We start from the raw sequence: 13,220 nt of genomic DNA, 5'->3' as shown, positions 1-13,220 counted from the left end.
ATTTGCAATACTTTATGTATTGGGGACTAATCCAATGTATAAGTGATCGAATATTTAAATAGTGTAAGCAGTGCCATATTTTTCGCGAAACTTCGTGTGTAAAACATTCACAAAGACTTACTATTCCATTAAAAAGGCAAGCATGAGTTTTATTTGTGCATCAACCACGAATTTAACGTTTGAATATTATTCATTCAAAACATTTGTTTTCTATCTTTGTTTGTTTTGTGTGTGCATGTGAATCTGACAATAAAAATGGCATAAGACATTAACAAAAATTTACTAGATTAGCACACGTTTTGTGAAAGTTAAAACTATGTTTTGACTGCAGTATGAAAAGGTTCTTTTATAAGTCGAACCTTCAAAGAGTCCGTGACTGAGTAATAGGTTTATTAGACAAGTGAGAAATTTGCTCCACTCAAAATTATTTCCTTTCTAAAAATTATTCCTTTCAAAATTTAACATCAAGAACAGGAATTTTGTGGTACCATTAAACGTTACTTTTTCTTTAGTGGATGGGAACAAAATTATTTTAAGGGAATGTTGTGAGAACTAATTAATGTTCTTATATACGTATAAACTTCTTAAACTTTCATTTATATTTGACGTGAAAAGACCATTAGTTTAATGACATATTTTACATGTTCATTATGTAAGTAAAGGTGCTTTGCTAGTGGGTTAGTTTATAAAAAGCAATGGTCTGGTGGTTAAGGCACTCGATTCATAATATAAGGGTTGCGAGTTCGAATCCCTGTCACATCAAACATGCTCGCCCTTTCAGCCGGTAGTGTAGCTTTGTGCGAAAATTCGAACTACACTAAAAAAAGAAAATTTTTTTATAAGTATTCAAAATCTCTAAAATTATTGTTTGTTTATCACTCGTAATATTACTTAAATGTGGTAGAAACATGACTTTAGAATTAATATGTTGATATTGAACGATAGTGTTCTTATCTCAAACTTATTTTTAAAAAATAATTGTGTAAAAGAACATTTGATACAATACGAGATATTAAACGAGGGATCAATAGAATGAAACATAATTTTTTTTAATATAAAACCATATTAGTTTGCAAATATAGTTTAATAGTGTTGAGAACACGAGCAACATCCATTCTTTAACAGTTCCCTGCAAGTACGATCTGTTTCCTCCCTTATTGTTCATTGAACTTCATCCTTTAGTAGTAATAGGCGTAGTGTGAGAACATTAGTAACATTTAGTTGTTACAAGAACATCAGTTGTCAATTGTTTTTCAATTATATGCGAGATGGAAAAGGACAGGCCATCCAAATTTGTCATTTGCGTTACATTGAGTTTTGTGCCCTGGCATTATTCGAGTTGAAGAAAAACATCTTCAGCAAGAAGAAAGTTAGTGACGTATTAACATGAATATTATTCAATCCAATTTACTCATATCCTGTTGTTTGTTTGTTTTTAGCATAAAGCTGGAGAATGCGCTACTTGCGCTTTCTCTGTTGCAAGGAAATAAACCCTGGATTTAACGTTCTGTCCGTAAACTTGCTGGATGATTCTCCATTTGCACATTAATAAGAATATCCCCTTTTTTCTGAACATCTCTCGTATATTTAAATATTACTGGAGTGTTAAAATCTTTCATCATGTTACTTCTGTCAACAGAACACAGGAGAGCGAACAATCTAGTAAGTGTGATAAAAGGAGGCTAAACAGTTACAATCTAGTACAGAGAGGGGGTGGGAATGGTGTAACAAATGATGATGTAATGAATTTTAGTCAACAAAGAGGATAAAGGTTGTAAAATGGAAGACAAACAAAATTAAGAATTGCAGATGAAAAGAGGTGAACTGTATTTCATTGTAGAAATAAGGAAATAGTAAAGTGATTAAAGGAAACATAAATAATCCATAACAAAATCGCTAAGGATGATAGTAAAATAGGTTATGTCGAAATAATACAACAAACAGAATTAATACAAAAGGAAAAGAGAGAGTCTTCTATAGATACAAGAGTGATGATACAAAAACAATGTACGAGTTATTCAGTAAACAGAATTATTAAGGGAAATGTTAAAAAAGGAGATAGTTGTCTAGTAAGCATGGTGGAATAATATTAGGGTTTAAATATGGAAAATATCAGTGAGACAAATGACAGCAAAGAAAACTCTTTAGATCATTCGTAGTGAATAACATCAAAAACATTTGCTTTCCTAAATCAGACTTTTGTATCGTCCTCCCTGTGACTGAAACACGGAGGAAAATAATCTTCTGCTTCTTCTGATTCTTCCAAAAATTGTCCATCTTCCTTGGAAGAATCCAAGAACGGGAGCTTCAAGATTAGGCCTTAAAAAAGGGTAGGAAAACATAATAGGTTAGTCGATCCCACAAATGCAAATTAAATGAAATTGTGTTATCGTATTTATTATTACAGTTAACTAAATAAAAATATGTATAGTTTGATGCCACGAAATACGAAAGATTAAAACGTAATTTTAAATTGACCACGATAAATATGTGTTTTCGTGTTCCACGTAATGAGTTTATTTGAAAGAAACTAAAAAAGCGAAGAAAGATAAGCTAGATTTGTATCTATCAATAAGTGATTGATTATATTATTGATGTTAAACATAAAGCTACACAAAGGTTTATGTAAGCTCTGCCCACCACGAATATCGAAGTCCGATTTCTAGCATTGTAAATCCGCACACATACCGCTATGCAACTGGGGGATCACAAATGAATTAAGCTATGTATTACCAAATTATAACTTTCTATTTTTCTTCAGATAATCTGTCTTAGATTTCTAAAAAATTATAGTTTTGTAGTGTTGTGGGCCATTTTAGGACCATAATGAGGGCCAAACCCTTTAAAACATAATTATCCTTCAAAGGTCAACAAATTCCACGAAGTAGAATCGATATGTTTTGGATCTTTTAACGTCAGAGGAAGTTTAAAACCTGATTTTATTTACTGTTCTTATAAATAATGAACTTTAAACGTTAAAACGTTATTTGTATTTTAATATTAAATTATATTTAATATTCTGCGATTCTTCTGATCGACTAACTTTAAAACGTATACAGAACTTTGATTGTAACGTGATATCTGCAGTCTAGAATATGAAATCTCAATCACATCATTAAATTATTTTTCCCTATCCACATCTCTGATTATAACACTTTTTAATGGGACTACAATAAATTTAAAATATTATCAATTTCCTCAAATGAAAGTATATATACTACCGTTATTCAAATCATTAGTTAACCAAAAACGTATAACTGGCGAAGTGCTGAATTGATTGTTACTGAATATGGGGAGTGAAAAGGTATTCGGCGTTCGGAGTCGATCCCCCTCACTTAAATCATAAGACCCTTATGTCCTACACATCCTTTGAAAATCCTTCACTGGTTGCATAACTACAATTATAAATCTAATATTTGATGAGATATTACAATTACCATTGTGTGGTCACTGAATCATTCTACATATTAAAAAATATGTCAAACGTACGAAGTGAAAGGTAAAATATGTAGTTAGTTGTTATAAACTGGTCACTAAATTTACATATAAGTTCCAGATTCTGTTCAAAACGTCTTCAACCTATAGTATAATCCTGTTCTTTTGAGAGGTTAAACCAAAATCTTTCAAAACAATAAAAGTGAAGCAAAAATAGTTGAATAAAAAATATTATTTCAGAAATAAAAAACACTTTATCTTACATAAGCAAGCAAATATTATAAGATTAACGAAAAAACACGATGTTTTTTCTAATTACATTTTTAAATTAGCATACCAGTAGCAATTCCGCCTCCGATTGCCACTGCCAGGGTTGTTGTCAAAGCGATAAGCTGATAAATGGCTTGTAAACTTGCTGTCCTGCCCTCTCCAGGTTCTATTTCAATCATGTTATTTTGGATATCTTCGTACTTGCTCGATTGGGCTGGTGGTGACATGTATCCAAATATTTCGTACAAGCTAGTTAAATTGTGAAAACAACAAGCCAATTAAAATTGCAGCGAGAGTTTGTTTGTTTTTTTTTAATTTTCGCGCAAAGCTACACGAGGACTATCTGCGCTAACCGTCCCTAATTTAGCAGTGTAAGACTAGAGAAAAGGCAGCTAGTCATCAATACCCACTGCCAACTCTCGGTCTACTCTTTTATCAACAAATAGTGGGCTTGACTATCACATTATAACGCCCCAACGGCTGAAGGAGCGAGCATGTTTGGTGTGATGGGGATTTGAACCCGCAACCCTCAGATTACGAGTCGAGCGCCTTAACCATCTGATCATGCCGTTCCTGAAGAGAGAGAAACAAAGATTTTTCAATTTTATGATTGTTCCTTACCAGAACTAACAGAAGTAACCGCGCAAGAAGTGATATTTATTTCTTCGGGGAGAAAGGTCGTTGAATGGCGAAACCACGTGGATAATATCTGATGATTTTGAAATGCCTGGGTTATTAAATTCCACTTTTCCCTTAATGTTTGTTAATGAAGGTTTAAGCAGTATTCCTCACCATTTACAGTTGCTAGATGTAAACAATATTGAACACGATTATCACATTAATTCCCAGTCTTTAAATACAAAATCGAAAAGTTTAAAGGACAAGGAAGCTTCAGGGTCACAAAATATTTAACTGGGGATTTCAAATGAGGTTAAGGATTATATATGTGAGTTATTTGATATTATTTTTTGTATGTTCTTGAATAGTGGGCAGGTGCCAATGGATTGGATGCTGGATAAGGTTACTTCTTTTTTTCAACAAAGGTGATAAAAATTGTCTCAGTAATTATAGGCTTATTATTCTTACATCGATGGTGGGAAAAGTTTTTTAAAGTATGATGAAAGATGATTTATAAAATTATCTTACAAAATTTTAAAAACAACATTGTTTGACTAGGAAAACTTGCCTTAGTAATATTTTGAGATTATTCGAAGAGGTTACTACTTTTTATAGATATGGGTACGTGTATGGAATGTTGTATATTTGACTTCCACACAAAAGGCTTGTTTAAAACTCATCGTTATAAGCGTGATGAATAGATTGACTCATTGAATCGAAAAGTGGTTAAACAGAAAATAAAAGAGCAAAGAGTTCATAAATGGAGTTCAGTCACACAAAATTAGTGTCACTAATGGGGTACCATAGGGCTTAGTGTTAGAACCTTTGCTCTATTTTATTTACATGAATGATATGGATGAAGGAATGATCAATAGAATATGTAAATTTGGTAATGACATTAAAGTTTGGAGTTGCTAACTGTAAGAAGAACGCTACTACCTTACAAATGGATTTAGGTTATGTGGTGTTTTTGGCGAATATGTGTCAGATGATTTTTTAATTAAAATAAATCCATGATAGTGTACGTGGGGTATCAAAATTTGAGCATGAGTATATCCTTAACAGTGTTATGGAAGAAAATTATAATGATGTTCTAGTTCGACAATCCCTTAAACCAGTCAAGCTGTTGCTAGTTACAGCGCAAATAGGATATTAGGTTGTACTTACAGAAATATTGTACGTAAGTCTAAAGAGGTTATAATGTTATTGCATAGATCATTTGTTAGGCCTCTTTGGAGTATAGTATTCAGTTTGGGGTTCTTTACCTAAGAAAGGACATTGAATTGTTGACAAGAATTAAGAGAAAGGCTTCTAGTTATTATACGAGGATATATTAGGATCTCTGAACTGGTTTTATCTTGAAAATAGAGGAGTTAGAGGGAAACTGGTTGACTTGTTTATGATAACTGATAACGTTGATGGATCATCTTTTCTCATAAGACTAGGGGATACGATTACAAATTTTGGCAGGGAAGGAGTCATCTCTAACTATGGCGGTTTTATTTTGCAATATGGTATTTTTGTTGGTTTTTTTTATCGGGTTTCCTTCAAATGTAGTGGATGAACGGACAGCTTGAAAAATATTTGTATGATAAAGGTTAGCTCTGAGTCGTTGTTTGATTTGTCTTGATTTAGTTTAATTTAGTCAATAAGACAATCTAGATTGACCAAAATATTTTTATTAATGTTATGTATGATGATATCAAAAAACCTTTTTTTCTTTCTAATTCATGAAAATACTCAACAGATAGCTCGATGTGGCTATAAGAAACAAAACACACACACACGCACACTTCATGAAAAATATTCGTAACTGTTCATTTTTTGTTCCAGTTGTATAATTCATGACATATCTGTATTGCAAATTATAAGGCTTTGTGATTGAAAGTCAAAAAGAATATAAAACAATAATCATCCACACTATTTCTGTTATAAAAATATAATACTATTAATAATTTAGGAAATTGAATTTATTTGCAAAAATGGATCAAAAAAGTGTTCAAGTCACGACAACTGAATTAACAATAACTTTTCATACGAGCATCTGTTAACTCAAATAATGAAACACTTTATTTCATTAACTTACTTATAACCATAGGTATCTTCTGACGCCAGTGACGCAATAATTGCGCTCACCAAAGCTCCATATATTCCCGGAATTCCGTGTAGGTTGTTGACTCCACAGGTATCGTGAATTCTGCAGCATTTGGCCAGAAATGGCTAAATGTTTAGTAATTAGGTCAAATTTTAGTCATTAAACATTCAACAAGTAAAATTCACAATTTTTAACAATGCTCACAACGTTATAGTCAAAAAATAAGCTTTTGTAAACAAAAAAGACATGCTAAGAGAGATATTTAAGAAAGTCTTGAAAAACAGCAATAAATTAATAAACAATAAAGTTTTAGAAACGACAAATTCTAAATTCCAAGTATTGTTAATATTAATTAATTTATTATGCCCTCTTTTTAAATCTTGTTTGTTTTGAATTTTGCGCAAAGCTACACGAGAGTTATCTGCGCTAGCCGTCCCTAATCTAGCAGTGTAAGACTAGAGGGAAGGCAGCTAGTCATCACCACCCACCGCCAACTTTTGGGCTACTCTTTTACCAACGAGTAGTGGGATTGATCGTTATTTTATAACGCCCCCACGGCTGAAGGGACGAGCATGTTTGGTGTAACGGGTATTCGAACCCGAGACCCTCGGATTACGAGTCAAGTGCCTTAACCACCTGGTCATGCCGGGTCCTCTTTAAGTGCTTGATGTTCATGTTTAGAAAAAAGAAGAAAAATACAATATATTATAATGTTATATAGGTAAAGCGGATCATAAGCCTTGTAATTGAGAAAAATGTCTACTTAATATATGAAACTGAAAAATTGCTATCTTTATATCCAAAAATGTTTATTTTTGTTGACATTTATAGCGTAACATTTGTGCATGACGTATTTCATTTCAGTTTCATATTACTGCACCATCCTTATTTCATGACTCTACATTTTGTCGTACTTGTATTTTGCTAAAAGGTATGTCGATCCAGAGAATATGCGTGTTATTAACATTTTGTGACATAAAAAACACATGGAAACTTGATTAACGATATAATGTGCGATCTTAATTCTGTTATGCTCATATAAGCCTTATTTCCATGACTCTACAGTGGTAAACAATAAAGGATGATTCGAATTCGTAATATTATAACTACGACAAGACGAACTATTAGTATAAAATAATGACATTTTTCTTCGACTTTTCAGTTCATTGTATTTAGTTTCACCCTATGACGATCTGTCATAGTCATGTGATCTTAAACGTAAATGATTAATCATTCAGCCTGTTCTATATATATATTGTGGTTTCAACAATCTTATATAAATTGTGACTTTGAAGTAGATAACAGAGTTTAACGTATACCTAATTGCAATAAACTGTGGATAGACATAAAATCGTACATTTAATATTTCATTCACGTGGAGAGTCATCGGAAGAATGGAAGTTGATCATTCACAACTGTTTAGACACCTGTATAAGGCCGGCTGCCTATATGGCAGTGACGCTGGTGAACGTATAAAATTCTCCCATGGTGTTATCTTATTAACGCCATGAATTATAGGGGTCACATTATATAAATCTCTGTTTTGCCATGTACTGACAAAGATGGCCCTAACTTAAATCTTATATGAGATAATTTCTGCTCCTAATCAAACTGGTTAACGCATTTCTTTGAAAAAGGGAGTAGGCCTAAACTTCACCAGGCTTTAGTCCTATTGAACATCTATAAGATTTCCTTGGATGACATGTTGGATCCCGTCAAACTACTCTAGGTAATCATTCACAAAAGTTCTTATAGATACCACAGTAACTCGTGAACAGTTTGATTTTAAGCATACAACACTGATACAAAGCTATATTTGTTGCTTTTGCTGACTGTACTATTCTGAAGTGAAATGTGTTGAACTGCAAATACGTTTGCCCTTTATCCATGGGGACGTTATAATGTGACGGTCAATCCCACTATTCGTTGATAAAAGAGTAGCCCAAGAGTTGGCGGTGCGTGGTGATGATTAGCTGTCTTCCCTCTAGCCTTACATTGTAAAGTTAGGGATGGCTAGCGCAGATAGCATTCGTGTAGTTTTGCGCGAAATTCAAAACAAATGCGTTTTAAATAAGCTAAATGTGTAAACTTCTAAATATTGTAATTGTGGCGACATTTTGGGTTAATCTGTATCACATCAGAGAAGCGTTCTGAATGTTGACATTCAAATGATTTCAGGGGACGGCACGTGAAGAATGTAGAATATGTTGAATATAACTCTAACAACATCCACAAGTTTAAATTTTTTATAAAGAAAGTTAAGGGAAGGTAATAAAGCAGTTAGTAAGTTACATAAAAATTTTCATGAAAGTGATCGAAAACAACCAACTACTGGTAGTAATTCTTAAATTTGAAATTAGTTATTCAAATACAAAAAAAAAAAAATCATAATTAATTTCCGCAGACCACAGATTGAGAACCTCTATGTTTATGCTGCAACATTCTATCTTGTAGCTAGGACACTATGTGTACATCTTTTCTATAACTTTACATGTTAGCTTGAGAATGTTATATTTCGTGTTTTTTGTCGTTAATAGATGAATATGCTACTAAGTGTTTTTAACCCGCATTACTCCATATTGTAATAATACTGACTATATACTATCTTGATTCGACAATATTACTTATTTCTGGTTCCTGCAATGATACACACTGTCTTGAGTCCAAAATACTACAGAGGTTACGATACTACATGCTGTGTTGAGTATATGGTATTTCACATGTACGTTAGCACATACTACCTTAAGTTCATACTATTACAGGTTATACGATATTACACTCTATCTTGAATTCATGATACAGCATATTCTACGATACTGTATATTATGTTAATCTCATGATATGACAGAAGTTATGGTACTTCATGTCATCATAAATTCATGATACTAAAAATTGTACGATACTACATTCTATCTTCATCCCATGATATTACTACAAGCAGTATTGGTTCGATAATAATACGTGTTACATTGACTTCTTATTATTTCATTTCCTTGGTGTTTATACACAATAAATATCTAGAGTGTATAAAATCCAAGCACTTTATATATTAGCGATTTAAAAATATGCATGGTAAATATTTCTATCCTGCATAATTTCTGAATAAAGTTGGTGTGAAGAAAATGTGTTTTCATCGATTTAACGTATGTTTCCTGATTCATCCAATTTCTGTTGTCAAGTTCTTAGCTGGAAAGTTTCTCAGTTTTATTATGAAATAATAAATAAGAGAAATTCATATAGAAACATTATAGGCACTTCTTCGAAAAGACTAGTTCTTTATCCATTACAATTATATTATCCTCTGAATATAACTTTTTCAATCTTAATTTGCAAACAATTTATTACATTGATTTAAATGTATAAAAGCTGTTATGAAAAAGGGCACAATATATTTATAATCTGTCAAACATTACTTTTCTCACTTACTGTGAGAAAGCGATATCCCAGAACTGAAAATACTCCAGCTATACATCCAATTATCATTGCACCATATGGCTGTGTCATTAGGTTAGCTGATGCTCCTATAGCAACCCCTCCAGCTATGGTTGCGTTCTGAATGTGGATCTGCATTCAACAGAAAATATTAGGTAATCATTATTATAGAATTTAAAAGTAGCAGATAAACTGAAATATTATAAAACAATAATCACGTAGAAATATTAGTTTAAATATAAAGTTTTAACACTCTTTTCATCAAATTCCACTTATGTAAAAAAGAAGATGAATGCTTCAGGTTCCAGAAGCTTAATAATACTTAAATGGTAGTTAACATTGAAAACTAATAATGTCTTACACAACCAAACGAACCAACACAAGAATAATATAGTCTGCTGTACGTTATCTTGGATAGCAAAACGCTTGTTTTTTGAATTTTGCGCAAAGCTACACGAGGGTTATCTGCGCTAGCCGTCCCTAATTTAGCAGTGTAAGACTAGAGGGAAGGCAGCTAGTCATCACCACCCACCGCCAACTCTTGGGCTACTCTTTTACCAACGAATAGTGGGATTAATCGTAACATTATAACGCCCCCACGGCTGGGAGCATGTTTGGTGCGACCGGGATTCAAACCCACGCCCCTCAGATTACGAGTCGAACGTCTTAACACGCTTGACCATGCTGGGCCTAGGAAAACGCTCACAAACAATTAAGTTTATCCATTCCGGCACGTAACATTATTAAAGCCAAGTGTGTATATCCTTGTGAAGAGTACATAAAATAAAGTGTGTATGGGACTAACAAGTAGTATTTCATATTTCAGTTTTCTTAACAATATAAAGTATCATATTCTTCTATTGTGAGGTTATCACACAAACTGTAATAGTAATTTTATTTCAAAAGTCTTTTTTGTTGGTTTAGCTTGAGTGATAGTTTTCTCAATTCGTTTGTTTTTGCTAACAACTTTGCAGTTGGCGTGTAATTTGCACATAATACATATCTTAAACTTGTTTACATTTTTCTCAATTCTGTTTTGCAACATACTAAATTGGGTTGAGGTTTGTAATAAATTTGGCCTGAGGTGTTACTTCCAACAGATTCTTTAGTCAAGGAGCTCATCAGCTGTTTCACGAATAGTTGCATCGTATTCTACTTTTTGTATATATAAAGAACTACCTAGTAACTACAACACGGAGAAGAAATAATCAGTGATGTCGAGAAAACCCACTTGTAGAGAAATATATATATATATATAAACGGCTCGTTTGGGTTGAGAAAATTTGTTTACGTAGAGGAGCGAACAACGTTTCGACCTTCTTCGGTCATCGTCAGATTCACAAAGAAAGAAAAAGGTAAATGACCGGAAGCTGACCACATGTTTGAAAGGGGTTGTGTAACTGAGTGTCGGAATGTAGAGGGCGTGCTTAGATGTTCAACGTTGTTCGCTCCTCTACGTAAAAACATTTCTCAACCCAAACGAGCCGTTTTTACATATATATGGAGAAGAAATGTTTCCGCATTTTTAAATATTTTTCTGATTGATCAGCTGCGTTGTAAATACAGGTTTGTCGCTTTCATAGAAAATTCGCTCTAAATTCTGATGAAAGTAGTTCGTTCTGATAAGACCACAAAAACATACAATGGAAGTTTTATTTTTATTTCACTGATTTTCTACTTGTTGATCTGTTTAACTCTTTTCATTTACTTACATTTCTTTCTTTTATTTATTTTATCTGCAATAGCTCAACTACTCTCTGCCCTTCTTCAATAAGTAAAGCGATTACTTTGTTTCAGTACCAGGTCTTGTAGCTTTCAATAACTGCAACAAACATTTTGCATATTATATGCACGAACCTCTTGTTTTTGAAGATACTGAGTGACTGTGGCTATGGCTAAACTTGATATATTACAGATAGCCTTGATCTATCAGATTATGGAACCGTTGGTCATGAACTGATTCAATTACCAAACTTCAGTTAAATACGAAAAATTGCAGCAAAACTAGTGATGCCAAAATCAAAACAAATGATTAGGAAATTATAAAGCACAATTAATTTTGTATTTCTCTTATAGCAAAGCCACATCTGGCTATCTGCTGTGTCTACGGAGGATAATCGAATCCTTTATTTTAGCGTTCTAAATTCGAAGACTTATTGTTGCTCCAGCGGGGTACTCATTCACAGAACTCAACAATTTTAATATTTCCTATAAGAATAAACTTTTACCTTCATCGGTATGATGTGAATCAAACAACAAGCTCTTTAAAGTTATTATCACGTATATATGTATTATATATAAAAGAAGAAACAATGTAAGAACGTTTGGCATACGTTCTTGGATAATTGATATCCATTAACATAGATTTGCAACTAAACTAAGGAAGCTATACGTCAGAAAGTAGAAACGTTATCCCTTTACTTTTCACTCGATATCGTGTAATGACCTCCTCCATCACAACTCAGTATTGTTTATTGATACTTTCATGCTATAATCCTTTCCAGATGTTCACTTCTTTTGTATTTGCCAAGTTTGAAAAAAGCATATAATTAGTTTTAGTGGTTATACGTAGCACAACAGTAGTTTTTCAAAAGGCTTATTAGTAGTGAAACATTTGGAAAACGAGCGGATAGGCCATCAACGAGAGATTCCCATAATGCTCAGAGACTGGAAAACGTGGAAGAACACTTTCCAGTGTTCACTAAAATTATTCACGATTGTAGGGTTTGCAGTGAAAGGACAACAAGAGACGGAAGTATGTACAAATATGGAAATTTGCAAGATGACACACAGTTGACACACAAAGGAAACTGTCACCGCACCTATTTTAAGTGTAATCACTGCAGAGTATATTTGTGTCTCAACAAAGGTAGCATGGACCGGTGGTTAAGATACACGATTCGTAATCCGAAGGTCACGGGTTGGAATCCCCGTCACACTAAACATGCTCGCCTTTTCAGCCGTGGGTCGTTATGATGTTACAGTCACTCCCACTATTCGTTCGTAAAAGAGTAGCTTACAGTAGGGACGGCTAGCGTAGATAGCTCTCTTGTAGCTTTGCGCGAAATTCAAGAAAACAAACAAACAACAAAGGTAGAAACCGTTTTGAACTCTATCATACAAATAAACAGTATTGACTCTGATTATTCAACGGTTCTATCTGTCATAAATACCTCAGTATTCATATTACAGTATCTTGCTAAGTTCTGAGCCACTGTATGTTCTGTTGCACTATATGACAATATCTCATAAATATTCTTTCGGGAAAGAATTAAACACAATATCAACACCTTGGGTTTACACGTTAACCTAATATACAAATTTATTTCATTTGTGTATGTGTGTGAAAGAGTATGTGTCTAAAAGTATT

The 13,220-nt window shown here is 33.2% G+C and overlaps 1 protein-coding gene across 2 annotated transcripts in view; it reads right to left on the bottom strand.

Annotated features, from left to right (window-relative positions):
• The window catches only part of LOC143238845 (ammonium transporter Rh type A-like), a 34,385-nt gene continuing 21,165 nt past the window's right edge, over positions 1 to 13,220 (bottom strand). Inside the window, exons 6-9 of one of the 2 annotated variants that reach the window (XM_076479419.1) lie at positions 9,845 to 9,982; positions 6,410 to 6,543; positions 3,773 to 3,954; positions 1 to 2,319 (exon numbers count right to left, since the gene is read on the bottom strand). In XM_076479419.1, coding sequence (XP_076335534.1) covers positions 2,192 to 2,319; positions 3,773 to 3,954; positions 6,410 to 6,543; positions 9,845 to 9,982 — 582 coding nt within the window. In that variant the 3' untranslated portion in view covers positions 1 to 2,191. Of the gene's footprint in view, positions 2,320 to 3,754; positions 3,955 to 6,409; positions 6,544 to 9,844; positions 9,983 to 13,220 lie in introns of both variants that reach the window. The other variant, XM_076479421.1, reaches the window with a different exon arrangement.

Source organism: Tachypleus tridentatus, chromosome 13 (genome assembly GCF_004210375.1).
Source record: "Tachypleus tridentatus isolate NWPU-2018 chromosome 13, ASM421037v1, whole genome shotgun sequence".
NCBI lineage: Eukaryota > Metazoa > Arthropoda > Merostomata > Xiphosura > Limulidae > Tachypleus > Tachypleus tridentatus.
Note: the sequence above shows the minus strand (reverse complement) of the source record. Positions and strands in the feature narration are given on the sequence as shown.